The sequence below is a fragment of the Pelobates fuscus genome, chromosome 3, assembly GCF_036172605.1.
Source record: "Pelobates fuscus isolate aPelFus1 chromosome 3, aPelFus1.pri, whole genome shotgun sequence".
NCBI lineage: Eukaryota > Metazoa > Chordata > Amphibia > Anura > Pelobatidae > Pelobates > Pelobates fuscus.
This window is the reverse complement of record NC_086319.1, coordinates 225,095,321-225,116,676: the sequence shown is the minus strand read 5'-3', so window position 1 is coordinate 225,116,676 and position 21,356 is coordinate 225,095,321. Positions and strand designations below refer to the sequence as shown.

Genomic DNA, 21,356 nt, shown 5'->3' with positions numbered 1-21,356 from the left:
TAACTATAAGATAAGGCCAGGGACTAATGAAAGTATTTAGAAAACTGGGCAGACTAGATGGGCCGAATGGTTCTTATCTGCCGTCACATTCTATGTTTCTATGTTTCTATGCTGTGCATAAGGAAATCAAGCATCTGCTAAATTCCCATAGGAAAGAATTGATACAATGCTTTCCTATGGGGAAGCCTAATGCAAGCGCAGAGAAGGAGCTTGACCCAGCGCCGAGGGACATCAGCGCTGGATTCAGGTAAGTGACCAAAGGGGTTTTAATTGCCGAGGGAGGGACTATAGGGAACCATAGTGTCAGGAAAACAGCTTTGCTTCCCTGGCACTATAGTTTCCCTTTAAAAGTAGTAGGAAAAGGTGTAGTTTAAAGAGGAAGAGCTGCGGCCTTGACAGGAAGGGGTGGGGCAAATTTAGATTAGGGGGGTGCCCAGGTTTAGTCATGCCTAGGGCAGCGCAAAACTATAGTACACTACTGCCCCTCCTACACAAACACCCCCATAAATACATTGCCCCTCTATTCACACAAACTGTATCCTGCATAACCTTTCCCCCCACACACTGCCCCTCCCCCCACACAGACACTCCACCACACATATAGCACCCCTCTCACACACACACACACACACACACTACTGTCCCTATCACCTTCTACAGCCCCTATTCCAGCAGATCCCTGGTAAGTTGTCAAACTGTTCTTACTACTTACTCTGGGTGGGCACTATGCCTACTGGCACCATAACCACTTCAAAGTGCTTTAGTGGTAATTGTGCTTGAATGGTTTCTTTAAATAATCTACCAGTGACCATCCAAAGATTAGGTTCTGGATCTGCGCTTGAACGGCAAGCATTTCTGCCGAACAGGGCCCAGTATATGCTGCTGCGCTGAACATATATACAACCTAGAATTTTTTTGGACTTGGGGCAGCTTGGAAAAATATTTAAATATTAAGGGCACCTTGAATCTAAAAAGTTTGGGAACCACTGATATACACTATGTTTAATTATTTATGTTTAATTTAAACATAATTTTATGTAAGTCAAAGGCTTCTTTTTTTATATCACACACACTACTTTTTATTATTTTACATATTACATATATTTTGTGTTTTCTTTCACAAAAATTATGATTCTTGTGAATAGCAGAATGATATATAAACGGCTGGTTTTATTTTGATTTGACACTGTTTAAACACCTTATACGGTCGCTTTAAATTGCATAAACTGACATTAACACTCATATAAATAGATTTACTATAAGGAAATTAAATTAGCAAAATGAGAGATCTTAAAGCACCTGACAAGAACAGCTGACTTGAAAGAGTGCCAGCATAGGAGACAACTCAAAGAGCACTGACAGTACATTTGACTTTACAGACAAGGACAGAAGTGGCTTGTTTATCACAGCTGACCTGCCAGATCTGTCAAACGTAAATACCAACACTAACTGAGGAGAACTGAGCGGAGAGCACAGCGTGCTACCAGCAACCAGCCCTGAGGTATAGCCAACAGAGGGCAATGGTGGAATATGTCACTGACCTGTAAATGCACTAATGCAGGGCAGAACATCTCTACAATGAATATATTATTTACATAGGAGGCCTTTAACATGGCTATAAGTCATTATTTTACTGACATTTAACATACCTGTTTGTAAGTCCGTTCTGCTACACAGAGCAAAAAAAAGAAAATCCAAACTAAGGAAACACGAACTAAAAAACTGATAACCACCATGGAAACTACCATGATGTCTGTGCTAGAACCAAATGCAATACAAGAAATTTCTGAGGCTGTGAGTGTTGCCAACTGCTCCAGGTCCCTGGACTCAGACAGCCTGAAGGCAAATGGAGTTAAACCCAGGATCAGAGAGATAAAATTGCCAAATATCTGGTAACCGATTCCAGGAGTGTAGCTGTTCACCTAAAAAAAGAGAAACATTTATTCAACAACCTTTAACTACCAAAAAATATTGTTTTAGATAGACCTGTTCAACATTGAAAAAAAAAATGTATTCAATATGACTATAGATATCTGTGATTACAAAGTACATAACACCCACCCAAAAATGTGCTCAGTTGTTCTTTATTAGCAATCAGACTGGCTCTCTTCTAACTGAAGTAAAAATAATAATAATAAAAAAAAAAAAATTATATAGACACTCCCTGTAGTTCCACAAAAAGTGCATAAATTATAACATAATTTGAAACAATTTAGAAACAAAAAAATACATTGGCCAAGGAAAAAAAATGTATAAACAATAGCAAATCCGTTACTAAAGGGACACTGTAGGCACCCAGACCACTTCAACTCATTGAAGTGGTCTGGGTACCAACTCCCTTCACCCTTAACCCTCGGCATGTAATTATTGCAGTTTTTTATAAACTTCAACAATTCCTTGCAGGGTTAAGTCATCCTCTAGAGCAGGGGTTCTAAACCTTGTCCTCAAGGACCCCCTACCAGTCCAGGGTTTAGGGATTACCTGGGTGTGTCTAAGGTGTTTAGAAAAAGGAAAAGAAAAACACCTTAGAGTCTAAGGTGTTTTTTCCCCCTTTTTCTAAACACCTTAGACACACCCAGGTAATCCCCAAATCCTGGACTGGTAGAGGGTCCTGAGGACTGGGTTGAGAACCCCTGCTCTAGAGGCTGTCTAATGTAGTTAATGTAGAATGCCTTCTCTCCTGCTCTGTTAATAGTTTGCAAGATCCTGCAGGAGCCTCCTGTATATAATTAAAGAATCACTATAGGGTCAGGAACAGAAACATGTATTCCTGACCCTATAGTGTTAACACCACCATCTAGCCCCCCTGGGCCCCTCATGCCTCCATAAATATAGTAAAAAGCTTAATGTATTCAAGCCTGAAGTTGTAACTCTGCTTGTTTTTTTGAGGCAAACATCATGCAGTCTGTTGACATCATCAGCAGTGGTAGCCTGATCCAATCACAATGCTTCCCCATAGGATTGGGGACTGACAAGGAGGCAGATCAGGGGCAGAGCCAGCATGATTCAAACACAGCCCTGGCCAATCAGCATCTCCTCATAGAGATAAATTGACTCAATGAATCTCTATGAGGAAAGTTCAGTGACTGCATGCAGAGGCAGGAGACACTGAATGTTTGGATGCATTTTAGGCAGCCATGACCCAGGAAGGATCTCTAACAGACACCTTAGGAGCGGCCAGTGAAGTTATCACTGGGCTGTAATGTAAACACTGCATTTTCTCTGAAAAGACAGTGTTTACAGCAAAAAGCCTGACGGTAATGATTCCACTCACAAGAACAAATTCAATAAACTGTAGTTATTCTGGTGACTGTAGTGTCCCTTTAATGTTTAATTTACAGTGCAGGAGATAGAAACTTTTAAAGTAAGTTACATTTGATTAAAAATGAAAACATTTTGTTTTCATACAGGCTGTGTCACTCACATTCAAGGGAGGTGTGGCTAAGGCTGCATAAAGAGAAACACACGTGATTTAACTCCTAAATGGCAGTGAGACTGCATGACCTACACACCGAAACGGCTTCATTAAAGGACCACTATAGTGCCATGAAAACAAACTCGTGGCCCCCCTCCCGCTGGGCTGAAGGGGTTAAAAAATGTACCTTTCTCCAGCACCGGGCAACTCTCCTCCTCCTGCCGATGTCAGCACCGAATGGGCATGTGCCGCGCACACATTCAAACCGCCCATAGAGTCAGAAGACGCTGACGTCCATAGGAAAGCATTGAGTAATGCTTTCCTATGGACGTCAGTGTCTTCTCACTCTAGAGGCTGGATTAACCCTCAGTGTAAACATAGCAGTTTCTCTGAAACTGCTATGTTTACAACTGCAGGGTTAAAACCTGGGGGACCTGGCATCCAGACCACTTCATTGAGCTGAAGTGGTCTGGGTGCCTATTGTGGTCCTTTAAGCCAATGTTGTTTTGGTGCATACTACCAAAAGGCATACTAGATCTATGACAAATTTAAAATATATATATTTAAATTTACTGTGCAAGTGCCATTGCAAAAAAAAAAAAAAAAATGCACAATTTGACTGTTAACTAAAATAAAGTTCTTGCTTGCTTAATTGTGATTAAATGATAATCTATTACTACCAACAGAAAATGGTATTATTCCATATGTACAGTTAGACAACATATATTAATTAGACTAACTATACTCATGGAATAATCCCAAAAGCTGCTGGTAGTGGTAGTTTTTATTTAAGCACAATTAAGAACTTTGCCAAACAACAAGACAACCTGAAATAATAGCAGGGTTCAATCTCCTTGCCCACTATTGCTGAATGAAAATCTAGCACTGGAGAGTGTAAGTTTACTCACGGGAGTGTGCTGCAGGCCCTCTGAGCTTGCAGTGGTCATTATCTTTTTGGAGGACCTTTAGTATTGAGTACGGACATACAGAGAATTGCAGACACTTGATTAGAAAAGCAATTTTCAGTATATCATCGTTTTTTGATATTTAACCGATTCAACTATTTTGCATAATGAATACTTTATGGAAGAATGCAGGAGAACACATTATTTATATAGCGACAGCAAATTCCATAGTGCTGTACACTGTGTGGACTAAGATATGTAGTTGTAACCAGACAAGTGGACGCACAGGAACAGAGGGGGTTGAGGGCCCTGCTCAATGAGCTTACTGTCAGGATCGGGACAGGGATCCAACACGCAGAGTACAGACAGTAGAAAGGTACGTATACCGGACCTTAGAATGGCCGGACTAACGTACGGAGATAGAGAGAATGGTCAAAGACAAGCCGAGGTCGAGGGAACGAGAAGACAGGTAAGCGAGGAACAAGCCGAGTCAAAGGGTAACAGAGATAAGCAGAGTAATACAAACAAGCCGGGTCGGAACCAAAAGGATAACTGGAATACAAGAGCGCTGAGTGACTAGACAGGCTAGAACCACGACAGGGCAATGAGCAAATGGAAGAAGCACTGTTAAATACCCTGGCTCAGGAGAGTAGACACGCCTCCGACGAGTCCGATTAGTTTCCAGACAATTGAGTGACAGGTCGGTCCGGGTTGGCGTCATGACGTCGACTGCTGGGCGTCGTGTTACAAAAGGAAGTGGATCCCTCGCGGCCGGCGTGTAAATGGCCGGGAGGACCGCGAGGAACGGAGGAAACAGCCCTTCTGGACGGATAAACTTCTAAGTCTCTACCTCTCTCAGAGGTAGAGACTTCAGGTACCCTGACAGTACCCCCCCTCTCAGATACGCCCACCGGGCGGAAGGAACCGGGACGAGATGGGAAGCGGGAGTGAAACGCCCTGCGGAGGCGAGGAGCATGAACATCCTCTTGAGGTACCCAACTCCTCTCTTCAGGACCATATCCTTTCCAGTCGACCAGATATTGTACTCTCCCCCGGGAGATTCGAGAATCGATGATAGAGTTGACCTCAAACTCCTCCTGACCCTCCACCTGAACAGAGCGAGGAGAAGATACCGTGGAGGAAAATCTGTTGCAGACTAGCGGTTTCAGCAATGAAACATGAAAGGAGTTAGGGATGCGTAAGGCAGATGGGAGAGCTAGACGATACGCAACTGGGTTAATCCGAGTCAGAACCCTGTAAGGTCCAATATAACGAGGAGCGAACTTCATGGAAGGTACTTTTAAACGAATGTTTCTAGTACTCAACCATACTCTATCGCCTGGAACAAAAACCGGAGCCGACCTTCTACGTTTATCAGCGTGTTTCTTAACCAGCATAGAATTGTGCAGAAGAATTTGTCGAGTCTGATCCCACAACTTCCTCAAATTGGCAACATGAACATCAACCGACGGTACCCCTTGGGAAGGAGAAACCGAGGGAAGAATGGATGGATGAAAGCCATAATTCATGAAGAAGGGGCTTGAATGAGTAGAATCACAAACGAGATTGTTGTGCGCGAACTCCGCCCAAGGAATCAAACCGACCCAATCGTCCTGGTGTTCGGAAACAAAACAACGTAAATATTGTTCAATCTTTTGGTTGGTGCGTTCAGCAGCTCCGTTAGACTGAGGATGATAGGCGGAAGAGAAATTCAATTTAATACCCAGTTGAGAGCAGAAGGATCTCCAAAAACGAGAAACAAATTGGGAACCTCTGTCAGATACAATTTGGGAGGGTATCCCATGTAAACGAAAAATCTCCCTTGCAAATATCTCTGCAAACTCGGGAGAAGACGGAAGTTTAGGCAGAGGAACGAAGTGAGCCATCTTGGTGAATCTGTCAACCACGGTGAGGATAACAGTCTGTTTTTTAGATATAGGTAAATCGACAATAAAGTCCATAGCCAAACAGGACCATGGCTTTTCTGGAACCTCTAAGGGATGCAGAAATCCACATGGAAGCGTATGAGGTTGCTTGGTCTTCGTACAAACCTCACACGCACCAATGAAATCTTTAATATCCCTACGTAAAGCAGGCCACCAGAAGTCTTTAGAGATCAAAGCGCACGTCTTGCGAATGCCAGGATGTCCAGCCACCTTGCTGTTGTGGAAACATTGTAACAGTTCCAGTTGAAGAGCAGGGGGAACGAAATGTCGACCCCCGGGAGTCTGTTTAGGGGCTAGATGTTGCAGCTTTAAGATCTCGGCAAGTAACGGAGAGTGAATCCTGAGATTCGTGTTAGCGATAATATTGCATTTCGGAACTATAGAGGAAAGAACAGGTTCAGATATAGTAGAAGGTTCATATTGGCGAGACAAAGCATCGGCTTTAGAGTTCTTAGAACCAGGTCTATAAGTAAGCACATAATTGAAGTGGGTCAGGAATAAGGACCAACGAGCTTGTCTGGCGGACAGTCGCTTAGCCTCCCCAATATAGGACAAGTTCTTGTGATCTGTTAAAATGGTAACAGGATGTAAGGTCCCCTCCAATAAATGTCTCCACTCCTTTAAAGCCATAATGACCGCTAATAATTCCCTGTCACCAATGTCATATCTGCTCTCAGGCCCAGACAGTTTCTTGGAAAAAAAACCACAAGGGTGTAGTGGTTTGTCCACCCCTAACCTTTGTGACAGAATAGCACCTACGCCTGTCTCGGAGGCATCGACCTCGAGTAGGAACGGCAGAGTCGTATCAGGATGGACTAAAATTGGAGCAGAAGCAAAAAGTTCCTTGAGAGTCTTGAAAGCAACGAGAGCTTCAGTAGACCAAGTCTTAGTGTCAGCCCCCTGTCTGGTCATATTGGTAAAAGGCGCAATAATAGAGGAGTATCCCTTAATGAAGCGCCTATAATAATTGGAGAAACCAATAAACCTCTGAATAGCCTTGAGTCCCTTAGGCAATGGCCAATCTAAAATAGACTGGAGTTTGTCGGGATCCATCTTAAAGCCTTCCCCAGAAATCACGTAACCAAGAAAGTCTATCTGAGACTGGTCAAAACTACATTTCTCCAATTTGCAGTATAACCCATGTTGAAGAAGTTTGTGTAATACCTTTCTGACTTGTCTGTGGTGGGTCTCAATCTCTCTAGAGTGTATAAGTATGTCGTCCAGGTACACAATAACACAATCATGTTGAAATTCCCTAAGAACTTCATTAATCAAATCCTGAAATACTGCCGGTGCGTTACAAAGACCAAAAGGCATGACCGTGTATTCATAATGCCCATAACGGGTATTGAACGCTGTCATCCACTCGTGTCCTTGCTGGATTCTCACCAAGTTATATGCCCCTCTGAGATCCAACTTGGTGAAAATTTTAGAGCCCTTTAGGCGATCAAACAGCTCGGTAATCAAGGGGATCGGATAGGCATTTCTGATGGTTATTTTATTCAAACCTCGGTAATCAATGCAAGGTCTTAGGGAACCATCCTTCTTTTTAACAAAAAAAAAACCAGCCCCGGCAGGAGAAGAAGATCTCCTAATGAATCCTTTGTCTAGATTCTCCCGAATATATTCCTCTAGAACTGAATTCTCTTTGGTGGATAGAGGATATACATTGCCCCTCGGAGGCATGGTACCAGGTAGTAGATTAATTTTACAATCAAAAGTCCTGTGTGGGGGTAGAGTGTCAGCATTCTTTTTGTCGAATACTGCTTTTAAATCCAGGTACAGAGGCGGTATCTGTATATCTGTAGACTGGGTAGAACTACCTGGTGTGTTAATTACACCCAATGGAGAAACCCTCCGTAAACACCTCTCCTGGCAACCCTGGCCCCATGAGAGTATCTCCCCTAACTCCCAATCAATAATAGGGTTATGTCTCTTTAACCATGGGTAACCCAGGACTATGGGAACAGAAGGGGACGAAATAAGCATAAGCGATAAGTTTTCCTCGTGTAAGATACCAACAGTTAAGTTAACGGGTATGGTTTCACGAAAGATAACAGGCTCAAGTAAAGGTCTACCATCTATGGCCTCAACGGCCAAGGGTGTATCCCTTAACTGGGATGGGATAGTGTGTTTAGTAGCAAAGGCCTGGTCGATAAAATTCTCAGCAGCTCCGGAATCTATCAAAGCCATGGTCTTTAGTACTCCCTTCTCCCAAGTTAAAGAAACTGGTAGCAGAAGCCTGTGATCTTTATAATTATGAGTAGAGGACAAAATAGAAACACCCAAGGCCTGTCCTCTAGAGAAACTTAGGTGCGGGCGTTTCCCGAGCAATTAGGGCAATTCAGGCGTAAGTGACCTCTGACTCCACAATACATACACAATCCCTCCCTTCTCCTGTACTGTCTCTCCTCTTCTGAGAGGCGAGTATTGCCTATCTGCATAGGTTCAGGAAACAGTGAGGTAGTGGAATCAGGGCTTTGAAATGCGAGAGCTAATTTAAAGGAAGGTCTAAAGTTCCTCTCTCGAGTGTTCTGTCTCTCTCTTAAACGCTCATCAATACGAGAAATGAACGAAATTAAATCCTCCAAATTTTCAGGAAGCTCTCTAGTAGCAACCTCGTCAAGGATTACATCTGATAGCCCATTCAAAAATACATCTATATAAGCCTGCTCATTCCACTTAACTTCTGCCGCCAAAGACCTGAACTCTAGTGCATAATCCACAAGTGTTCGGTTCTCTTGTCTCAGGCGCAAAAGTAATCTAGCTGCATTGACCTTTCTACCAGGAGGGTCAAAAGTTCTTCTAAAGGCAGCTACAAAGGCATTATAATTATATACTAACGGGTTATCATTCTCCCATAATGGGTTGGCCCATCTCAGAGCTCTCTCAATGAGTAAGGTGATAATAAACCCAACCTTCGCCCTATCTGTAGGATAGGAGCGAGGTTGTAATTCAAAGTGGATACTGATCTGGTTTAAAAAACCACGACACTTCTCAGGTGAACCACCATAACGTACTGGTGGGGTAATACGGGAAGAGGCACCTACAGTGGCTACCTCTAGGCCTGAACTCACAGGGGAAATAGAAGTAGTACGCGTCTCCTCTGGTGGGTTATTAGCACGAGATAATAACGCCTGTAGTGCTAGGGCCATCTGATCCATTCTGTGTTCCATGGCTTCAAACCTAGGATCGGAAGGACCAAGCTGACTGTTTGTACTTGCAGGATCCATTGGCCCTGTCGTAATGTCAGGATCGGGACAGGGATCCAACACGCAGAGTACAGACAGTAGAAAGGTACATATACTGGACCTTAGAATGGCCGGACTAACGTACGGAGATAGAGAGAATGGTCAAAGACAAGCCGAGGTCGAGGGAACGAGAAGACAGGTAAGCGAGGAACAAGCCGAGTCAAAGGGTAACAGAGATAAGCAGAGTAATACAAACAAGCCGGGTCGGAACCAAAAGGATAACTGGAATACAAGAGCGCTGAGTGACTAGACAGGCTAGAACCACGACAGGGCAATGAGCAAATGGAAGAAGCACTGTTAAATACCCTGGCTCAGGAGAGTAGACACGCCTCCGACGAGTCCGATTAGTTTCCAGACAATTGAGTGACAGGTCGGTCCGGGTTGGCGTCATGACGTCGACTGCTGGGCGTCGTGTTACAAAAGGAAGTGGATCCCTCGCGGCCGGCGTGTAAATGGCCGGGAGGACCGCGAGGAAAGGAGGAAACAGCCCTTCTGGACGGATAAACTTCTAAGTCTCTACCTCTCTCAGAGGTAGAGACTTCAGGTACCCTGACACTTACATATAAATTCAAATAGCTTATGTACTACAATTCCTGGCACGTGGAAGTAAGCAAAATTGAAATAAATGTTCTATTGGGAGAGTAATTGGTATTTAACCAAATAACATTATAATGAAATTACGTAATTCTTTTTTCAAAAATAAAATGCATTGTGCACTCTGAACACACAATATGAAGTTAGGGGGAATTCCAAGTGCTATAAGAACATGCTTATTGCAAAGATCATGGTGTGAGGAAGCCCCCTGTTGCCTTGCATAACACTTATGGATTTGCCAAAAAAAAATATATTAAATCATAAAAGAAAGAGAAACTAAAGAAACCTACTGAATATAGATGCCTGTACATATCCCTTAGATTAAATGGAAAATCCCCAAAACATCCTATACAATGGTTTATGAGGTAAATTTCCATACATAAGAAAGACGCTCTATGTTGCTGCTCGCCTATTTTTCACCTATTTAACAATTTAGTATTTTTTTTATAATTGATTGGAAAAAAAAAAACTGCCAACCTACAGTCTCTCTTTCCAGAAGACTTTAAAATGAAAGTAATAATGTATAAATATATCAGGAACCATCTGCCTTCCAGCAGCTCCCATGTGGCCGGCTCCACTGATGCAATCCTCCTAACTCTTAGGCATGCAAGCACGTGGCAGTCTCTCTGGCAGTTAAAGAGGTTCCCCGAGTCCCACAGTGGCAGAATGGTGCCTTCCACTGCTGTTCACAACTTGGCCAGTGAAAAATAGCACCTGCCATTGTTGCCGGTGAGATTGTGGCATCCCTTGCTCCCTGAGGCACCTGCACACAATGCACATTGTGCTTTATGAAAACAGGGGGTGGTGCAGAGATTCTCTCGGTGCTCAGATGTTGTGCTTAGCTGTTGCATACAGTTCTAGTGCTCCTTGTCCTAGGTCTCTAGTTAAAATTAAATTATCCCTGATATTTGGTATTTAAACTCCTGTCTGTCAAACTCGCTGCCTTACCTTCTTGCTCCGACATCATTTCTGGATACACCTCATCTGTGCTGCACTATTTTGGCTATTTTCTGCATTCACAACTGCTCCTGCTACTAACCCGACAAATAATGTTCTCATATTTATTTATTTACTAAATATTTTACCAGGATTGATACATTGAGATTTCTCTCGTTTTCAAGTATGTCCTGGGCCCACAAAACATTGCATTGTTACAAGAGGGTACAATATTACAAACAAACAAAAATGATATATATTTATCTCCACGTACATAAATAGCATATTACGGTATGCTAAATATCATGCTAGTACTAGGTACTGGATCAGAGGTTATAGGTGGTGGAGAGCATTCTGCTCAGGTAGGGTGGGAGCTTCCCAGAAATGCTCTTATCCACAAGGCTGGAAAGATGAAGGGTGTGTTGGGATTCTAGCGATAGCCAGTTTAGCTCTTTTAACATGTCACAATGGTGGGCAAAGTAATTACATTCTAGTACAAAGCGGCAAAATGAATTATATAACGTATTAAGTTTATTAAGGTGTGTTTGCGATGCAGGTGCATACACGACATCCCCATAATTAATGGCCGGCATTAGCATTTGTTGCACTGTTTCCTTACTGTAAGGCTTAGGCAGGATTTGTTTCTGTACAGGGCACCTAGTTTTGAAGAGATTTTTTCAATGTGAAGGCCAAAGGACAGATTGGGGTCTAGCAACATACCTAGATATTTGAAAGAACAGACTGCTGTCAGTGTGCTATTTGAATTTGTTCTGATTTGTTTATTTTGTAGTTTACGTAATTTAGGTACAGTTCCAAAGACCATTGTAACACTTTGTCAGTGTTTAGGAAGAGTTTGTTATCTGCTATTCACTTTTCTACCTCTGTGAATTGGTTTTGGAGCACAGCCGCAAGCTGTGGTAGCTTGGATTTACTAGCGTAGATTGCAGTGTCGTCTGCATACATGTGTACAGTTGAGGATTTGCAGACGTTAGGCAGATCATCTATAAATAATGTGAATAGCAGGGGGCAGAGTATGGTGCCTTGGGGAACACCAAACGTGACTGGAAGAGGGAGGGAGTCGCTATCAGAAATGGACACCTATTGCAATTGATCTGAAACATATGATCGAAAACCAGGTTAGTGGGCGACCACCAAAGCCTGAGTTTTTAAGTTTTTGCAAAAGAATGCCATGGTCTACTGTGTCACAGTCCTTGGCAAAATCAAGGCAAATAGCTCCAGCTCAGTCTCCTTGTTCCATGCCAATTTGGATGTCATTGCAAACTTTTCAGAGGGCAATCGAAGTTGAGTGATTTGGACGAAAGCCTGATTGATCAGGGGTCAGATAATTTGATTGTTGATAATATTAGTAATTATTATTGCGATTTATATAGCGCCAACAGATTCAGTAGCGCTTTACAATATTATTAGAGGGGGATTTGACTATAAATAGGAAAATTACAAGAACAGAAACTTTGCTTGGATGATGCACATTTATTTTTTTACTGCTTACAGGACAGCCTAACAAAAGAAGGCTATGTACAAGATGATCAGTTTTTATTTTATAAACATATTTACCACTACGCTATTAAAAACCACAAAAAAGAGAACCAAAGTTGAAAATATAAATAACAAGTTCATTGTGTACATCTAACAAATTTTGTAACCTGACAAATACTTTGTTATCCATATGTTTTATAGTGAAGTCAACCTCTACACAGGTTGTCTTTATTCCATTTCATTTGGAGATATTTTCATTTAACATCATGCAAAGGAAGGGGGCGGAAGTAGCAACAGACCCGGCCAGACGCATCTCTCGTGAGCTTCGATGCAAATAGCTGATGAACGGACACAGTCATGCGCCGGAAAACGAAAAAAAACAAGGAAGATCGGGCAAACAACAGCCGAGATATCAGTGATCTCTTACGGCCTGCACACCAAGCCACATGGCCCCATATGGCACCTCAGGATGATGCATCCTCTTACTCCCCCGAGGACTTCCACACTTTTGACGAAGGAGTCCTGCTGGGAGCAGTGCCGAAGGTACAACCTGCACCACCTGCTGACCAAGAGCCGATCACTAAGGCCATGCTGAAATGATGGCGGCGCTGCGCTCCAATATAGCAGCCAACATTTGGCAATTTAAAGCGACAGTAGATGGGGCACTCACCGACTTAGGCTCCTAGAGGCCACCTCGAGCAAACATGACTCCAGGCTAACTCCAGGCTGGAAGAGATTCACTTGACCCAGAGAGGCATGGAGGCCAGGGTTGATACCCTAGAAGACCAGAGGCAACGGTACAATCTCAAGCTGAGGGGCATCCCTGACACAGTGAGTACCGAGGAAGCACCGCACTATACAAGGAGGCTCATTTCAACCCCGTTACCATCCAAACAGGCAAAGACACTAAAATTGGCGGTGAGAGGGAAAACCAATCCAAATTGAAGGCTCATCACTACCTTGACCTAACAAAAAAAACATTACTCTGGTGTAGGTCCATGAAACCTCTGCTACAAATCCTAAGATCCCAGGAAGTGGCATACTGCTGTAGAACCCCCAGACTTCTCATACTTATCCACCAGAGAGGCACTTACAGAGCTAAGAACCCACAAGACCTAGCGGCCAGCATGTGCAGGCTGAAGATGCTACCTAAACAGGATGCCACAACCCCTTGTCTTCAGAACATGGATCCGTCCAGCTTTCACACCTCTGTCAACCACTGGACGCCCGTCTACAACACCGGTGATGTAGAATTATTAAAAACCTTTATTGATCCTGTATTGAATTTTTGTACTAACTCCATTTTAACTACATTACATGACAGATTTTCCTAACAGCATTTAGAATATTGAATAGAGAATGTATTTTCTAGAAGAATATGACTAACACCGGAATTATCAAGTTCCTGTAATATGAAACAAAGTATACTATAGCTAGGCCATGAGAAAACTGCTCTAATGAAATGTTCTTTCATAAAAAAGACCCTGAACCTGACCCTGAGTCTGACATCACTAACTACCCAAAATGAGGCCCAAGCCCCCCTTCCCACCGAGTAAGCCTCGTGCTGGGTAAGATGGCGCTTGAGCCATCCGTCCACACCCGTGTCCAAAATGACGCCACCTCCCGGTGGGAGGACACCTAGTCAGCCACTTAGTACTTGAGCCAATTAATAATATTGATGGGTGGACATTGACATAGCCACTTAACACCTAATCCAATTAATGATGTTTATTTGTTGTTATCTTGATATTCAATGATGATGTAATTTTGCTCTTATAAGGGTCTGCGAGCCCGCTTTTAACCAGATGCCATTAAATTTTCTCGAAGTGCTTTTAACCTGAACTCCATGTGTCAGTGTGAATTTACTTCTGCGTATCCGCAATTTAATCATCTCAGATTTGGACAGGAACAGATAGACATTTGAACATATTTGTTTATTTTAAAAATAATCTATATCAATTTGGCGCCCAACGTGGGGCACCGGGCTATGGCCTCTGGCCGGTAAGCCGTCCTAAGGAAGACGCTGCTGGACGGAGGAATCCTGGGGGAAGGAAAGGAGACTGATCACCTCCCAGTACACGGTAGAGACTGCTGCAGAGCCTAGCCGGTATGTTCCAGCCCCTTTGATTGACCCGTCCCAGTGTCTGTGACTGCTACCGGGAGGACATCAAAGACAGGTAATATCTTGCCCGGTGCCTTATTGTTACCCACCTGTTTACCTGCATTTAGTCTATCTGTTGCCTGGGTGTGTTTGCATTGGTCTGTCTCTAGCTTAAGTGCCCGGGTGGAGTGTTTGTCTGTGTGCCCCTTTGGGATAAAGGGGGGTGGACCTATGGTGTTTGCCTGGGGGTCCTCTGTTGCCTGTTTACTCCTTTTAGGAGCCACGTGGCTGTGGCTGTAGGGAAAAAGGGGGGTGGACCTGTGGAAGTTTTCCTGGGGGTCTTCTTTGCCTGTTTACCTCTTTTAGGTGCTGGGTGGCTGCAGCAGTTAGGAAAAAGAGGAGGGGGGAATCTGTGGAGGGGTGTAGACTCATTGCTTCCTGGGGATTCCCCATGGTGTCACTTTGATAGCCTAGCTAGCCTCATTGTGCACATAGCTCTGCTTGCAGAGAGGTGGTACCCTCCAGCATCGAGCGCTGAGGCTGGTGGCATTCCAATTTTATTTGTGGCGGGTGGATTCAAGCAGACATTGCTGTCTCTAGCACCACGTGGTAGTGAGACTTACGGGTGGGTCCGTAGGGGTGCTACGGGAGTGAGGGATAGTGGTGGCCACACTTAGTGGACCGCTGTAACAAGGGAGGCTATACAGGATTCGGGTCGGAGATGGTTGCTGTTTCCTGTGGCCGCTGGTAGTGAGACTTGAAGAAGTCATTGTCCGAGCGGGGACACTACGAGGTTGAGGGAGGTGGCTTTGGTCACATGAGTAAAGGAAAGGGATTACTGTTGAATTTATTTGAACTGTGATGCATGCACTGTATTTCAATTGAATTGTTGTCTTAATTGGGAGTCATTCAAACTCCTGTGTCTGTCTCTACTTTCACTTTACCTTTACTTTTTTACTCTACTTCCTGTGTTATTTACACTTTCCACTCCTATTTCTCTTGTGAGAGAAGTGATTGGTCACACACTTTTCACCTCGCTCCAATCCGTGGCTACCTCGGGTAGGCGGAAATAGTGACTAGTCTACGTTTTGGGAACACGCACTTGGGGGGACCCACCCTCTCAAGTGGCAGTCGAGCATTGTAGACACTCTGTTTAAAAAACCTTCTTTCCTCTATATCTGGGACGCCTTTTATAGGGGGAATGGGACAGGAATTAGGAAAGCCCAGTAAGGGCTGGTTAGCGTGTGATCTAGTTGAAGACAGAGAGGGAGAAGAGATGGTTAAGGGAATTGAAAAGATTGCTAAAGTGTGTAAAATTGCTGTGCCTTCATGTGGTAGATTACAGCCAGAAAGCTGGCGTAGATTACTGACAGAGAAGAAAGGCAAGCTTGCAGATAATGATTTACTACGTACTGCAGAAGCCTGGTACAAAGTAGCAAGAGCTATTCAACAGGAAGGTTGGGTTGAGGAAGAAATAGATCACAAAGGTGTAAAATTGTATGTATATCATAATAATTATGTTGCTGGGGCATTCCCTCAGCCAGTGCCCCAAAATGGCGCCCGTGGGATGTTTATCCCCAAGGTTCAGTCAGCAATGAGTGACAGCCAGCTGACCATGTTCCCCACTCCCAATCCTCCCATAACCCATCCCGTCATTGCCCCTGTTTGTCCGGTCCTGAATTCTGATGGATCTTTATTCTCCCCCCCATCATCCCTAACATTCCCATCATCCTCATCCATCCCTACACTACCTTCTCTGTCTAAACCAAACATTTCATCCGCCATTCCTTCCCTACGCTCTCTCTCCGTCAATAATCCTACCCTCCCACTTGCATCCACCCAGTTCCCTAACCCCTCCTCACCCGCTACTGTCAATCCCACTACACCCACTCCGGCTCCTCCTACTACACCCGCCTCTGCTAATCTCTCTCCTGCCTATTCCTCCCACAGCCCAAGTTCCCACCCCTTCAGCTTCATTTCTATACCCCGGATATTCCTCCTCCTTTCCTAATCCCTGCCCAACTAACCCGCCCTCCCCAGGTTCCACCTCAGCCCCTGCCCAGATGGCCTGGCCATACCCCTTCCCTTACCACATGGCCCTGCCCTATCCAAACCAAGCCTACTTCCTTTCCCAAGCCACTCCCCAGACCCTGTTCACGCCCAATCCGGTACAGTCTACCCCGGATGTGCCCACATTCAACATGGCCGCCACTACCTCCCTTAACCCTAACGCAGCTTCCTTTCACGCCTCCAATATGGCGGCCCCCAGTTATCCAGCACCCCTAATGCCGGTACTTCCCGGTGACTACTCACCCCAAGTTCATAATCCACTGGCCACCCCAGCATCCGGGATTCCCGCATTCCCCCCGGTTCTGACACCTGCCCCACTACCCAGAGGGGTCCAGGTCACAGACGAAGATGAATATGAGGAGGCCGGCTCTCATGGATACCGGGGCTCACCGGATGCCACGGGGCCTCCGCCTCGCTGTTCCCTCGATGATCCTTTCGGACATACGGGCCGGGGGGGGGATCAGGCCCCTCCTAAATATGTTTCTTTTAATCCTACTCAGGCTAGTGCTCTGATGAAATCACTCCCTGACCCAGAAAAGCAACCTATGCCTTTTTACCGAGGGATAGTTCAAATTCAAAAGACTTATTCCGCCGCATGGCGTGATTTACTGAGCATTTGTGCTATCAAAGCCGGAGATGCATACTGGCCCAGCATTGCCCGCCACCTCAGCACAGATTTGCTTATAAGTGACATTGATTACCCCTCCGGAGTAGCATTCTGCAACCAGCTAAAGGAATGGGCTAAGGACAAACTTGCAGATCAGGCTGCTGGCCTTACTGATATTGTACAGGAAAAAGGAGAATCAGTGGAAATGTTTCATGCAAGACTGTTTGAAATGTTTACAGATTTGGGATTTGATCTCACAGACAAGATCCATTCTCAAATGCTGTCTGGTTCATTTGTCCTAGGCATCAAAGACTCCATACGCAAGGGAATCATTGCTGCACGCCCTGAATATAAAGTGGTCCCTCTGGATACCTTACTCCTAGTTGCTAGGGGTCTGGAATCTGCCCAGACTCCTAGAAAGCCCAATTCAGCTCCTCTCATGGTGTCCCGCCCCGGACCTGTTCCAAAAGGCACCAAACCCGAGGATGGACATTGCTTTAATTGTGGAGCTAAAGGGGTGAATGTCCAGAACCCAAGAAAGTGACAAAGGCTGCACATGTCCCCAAGGAATAAAAGACAGTTCCAATTGTTGAGGAACCAGATGATTAGGAAATTGGCAAGCCTGTGTCATTAACCCCTGTCATGGCAGTGTCTTCAGGGGATAAGGGGGGGCCACTTGCCACCGTGACTCTACCCATTGAAGGACAACCTACTACATTTCTTGTTGACACAGGTGTAGCCCGAAGTGTTCTACGAGAACAAGATCTGCCAGACCCATCATTTCTGTCAAATATTGATGTCTCTTGTGTAGGAGTGGATGACCTACCTAGACACAGTCCTTTAACAACTCCATTACGAGTTGGCAACTATCCTAGCTTGCTTGCTCGTTTTGTGGTGTCCTCCACATGCCCCATTAACCTGTTAGGCGCTGATGTCCTTTCACACCTGCAGGCATCTATCATCTTCACCCCAGATGGACAGGTAGAGTTATCTACCCCTCTGTGTCAGATACCTCAGCCTTATGCTCCCTGCCTCTGATGCTCCATTTAGAAGAACCCCATGAGGATGCAAAGGAACTGAGGTCCAATTTCCCGGATTCACTAAAGACACAAGTACCTGAAAAACTGTGGTCCTCAGGCCCAGAGGACATAGGTCACCTAAAAGTTCCACCTGTGGTGGTAAAACTCATTCCAGGAGCAAAGCTACCAAGGAAACCACAATATCCTTTAAAACCAGCTCAAGCTGCAGCTATCTCAATTCAAATTAAAGCACTCGTGGAGAAGGGTGCTCTCGTGAAATGTGAATCAAAATGCAACACCCCATTGTTTCCTGTGAAGAAGAAGACTCCAAAAGGTGAACCTGAGAAGTATAGAATGGTCCAGGATCTCCGTGCAGTGAATGAAGCAACAGTCCTGGACACCCCTATTGTACCAAACCCACACACTCTGCTCTCTGGGGTCCCACCTTCTGCAAAATACTTCACAGTCATTGATCTGGCCAATGCCTTCTTCAGTGTACCCCTGGATCCAATTTGCCAGTACCTGTTTGCCTTCACACATGAAAAGCAACAGTATACATGGACTGTCATGCCCCAAGGGGCACAAAACTCTCCAAGTCAATTTGCAAAGGCCATGTGCTCTATCCTTGATCCATGGCAATCAGACCATCCAGAAGTTGTCCTACTCCAGTATGTGGATGATTTGCTGCTCTGTGGAGATGACATACCCACAACAGAAGAATGTTCAATTAGTCTCCTTTGCTACTTAGCAGACCAAGGATGCAAAGTTTCACTTCTCAAGCTTCAATTCTGTCAACCTACTGTCATCTTCCTTGGCCATTGTCTATCTCAGGGTACTAGACATCTCACTCGTGACCGAGTTAGAGCAGTACTGGATATTCCACCTCCAAGGACTTCAAAATCTCTACATGCCTTCTTAGGCCTCATTTACTACTGCCGAGCATGGATCCCAGAAGCCTCTCTGCTCATGCAACCACTCTATGATGCACTCAAGTCAGACCCATTCTGCCTGACCAATGAAGCACAAGATAACTTCTGTACATTAAAACGTGCCATTGCATCTGTTCCTGCTCTAGGCCTACCAGACTATACCAAACCCTTCAAGTTATTTGTCTCTGAAAGACAAGGCCACGCTACAGGAGTCCTTACTCAAACAAATGAATTAAGAGGCCGTCAAAGGCCTATTGGATTTTTCTCCTGCCAGCTGGATATTGTGGCCAGAGGGACCCCTTCTTGCCTTCGGGCCGTTTTTGCAGCAAGAGAACTCATTGAAAGAACTGCAGACCTGGTCCTTGGCCACCCTCTTAGTTGTCTTGGCTCCTCATGACATCTCTGCCATCATCAACCAAGTACAACTCAAGCATGTGTCTCCTGCAAGACACCTACGTCTTCAATGTCATCTCCTGTTACCTGACAACATTACCATACAAAGATATCAAGTTCTCAATCCGTCCACTCTTCTCCCACTACCTGAGGGAGGTATCCACTATGGGTTTATCATGGATGAAACCTACATCTACCTTCTTACTGGTACCATCAAGAGAATGCATCCTGATTTATCCTTTCATGATGGACAAACACCTCTCTGCGAGGGAGCAGGATATGCCTTCTGTACCATGTGGTACAAGCCAAACATCACTCCTGAACCTTGCTACGAAGATGAGCTCTATCATCTGGTGGAGGTGAAACTCACTGCACAAGACTTCTACTGTGACTCTGAAGGCAACAGCATGGTCCTGATTCTTCTACCTTCAGAACTCAAATACTTGTATCGTCATTGGGACATTGCCGTCCCACATGTCCCTGTCACCAAGCTGAAAACAAGATCATGGAATGATCTTGGACCCGTGGCAAAATTATGGGCCACCATGAATGCATCACAGCTACAGGAAAATTGCATTGTCAGATACCCAACAATTGACCATCTTGAAGCATGGCCACGCCACTTCCTGGAAAATGAATTTCAGGATCTGGTCATAGTGAATGACTATGACCCAGAGACACCTCATGACTGTTTTGAACAGATGAAAATGGAGACAATACACCTACCAACTGTACATGAGCATCCATTAGCAGATCCTGATCTCACTCTGTTTGTGGACGGTTCAAGGTATGCTGATGAAGAAGGAAAATACCACACAGGATATGCCGTAACCACAACAGATGAAGTTATCAAGCCATCATCTTTACCACCAACAATGTCTGCACAAGAAGCTGAATTGCAAGCCCTGACCTCAGCATGCAAGATCTCCGAAGGGAAACGTGCCAACATCTACACAGATTCAAGATACGCTCTGGGTGTGGCACATGACTTCGGACTAATTTGGAAAACAAGAGGATTTCTTACCACTGCCGGTACGCCAGTCAAACACAGTTCTGCAATCAAGGAACTAATGGATGCCCTCCTACTCCCGGAAGAAGTGGCCATTTTGAAAGTAAAGGCACATGGGAAATTGGATACAGATGAAGCAAAGGGCAACCATTTAGCTGATCAGGCTGCTAAGCAAGCAGCAAGAAAATTGCAGGAAGTGGATGAAGAAGTGTCCGGACACGAAGAAACTCCTATTTTTACCTTGCAGACTCTTCCTACTGACCTAAGAATCCTACGGGAACAGCAAGCTACAACTGCCCCTGAAGAAATACAAAAATGGAAGAAGAAAGGAGCAGTCCTAAAGGATGGAGTATATTACAACAACTTTAGATTCTGCTTTCCTAAAAATCTATATCCAGCAGTTGTCCAATGGGCACATGGACCTGCACATCTGTCAAAAGACTTAATGGCTGCCCTCATACAGAAGTATTATGAAGCACCTGGAATCACAACATTGATCAACAGCTTCTGTAGGGCCTGTGTCATTTGCGCAAAATGCAACCCAGGAAAACCAATCAAAGTGCCCTTGAAACACCTGGCTAAGCCTATGTACCCATTCCAGAGAATTCAGATTGACCACATACAAATGCCCAAGAGTGGGCCTCATGAATATGCACTAGTAATAGTGGACATGTTTTCAGGCTG

At 44.7% G+C, this 21,356-nt stretch overlaps 1 protein-coding gene across 5 annotated transcripts in view; it reads right to left on the bottom strand.

Annotated features, from left to right (window-relative positions):
- Positions 1–21,356, bottom strand: part of PHTF2 (putative homeodomain transcription factor 2) — a 206,970-nt gene that overhangs the window by 26,645 nt on the left and 158,969 nt on the right. For all 5 annotated transcript variants that reach the window (XM_063448164.1, XM_063448163.1, XM_063448166.1 and 2 more), the window contains one exon: positions 1,650–1,922. In XM_063448164.1, the coding sequence (XP_063304234.1) occupies positions 1,650–1,922 (273 nt within the window). The remainder of the gene's footprint in view (positions 1–1,649; positions 1,923–21,356) is intronic.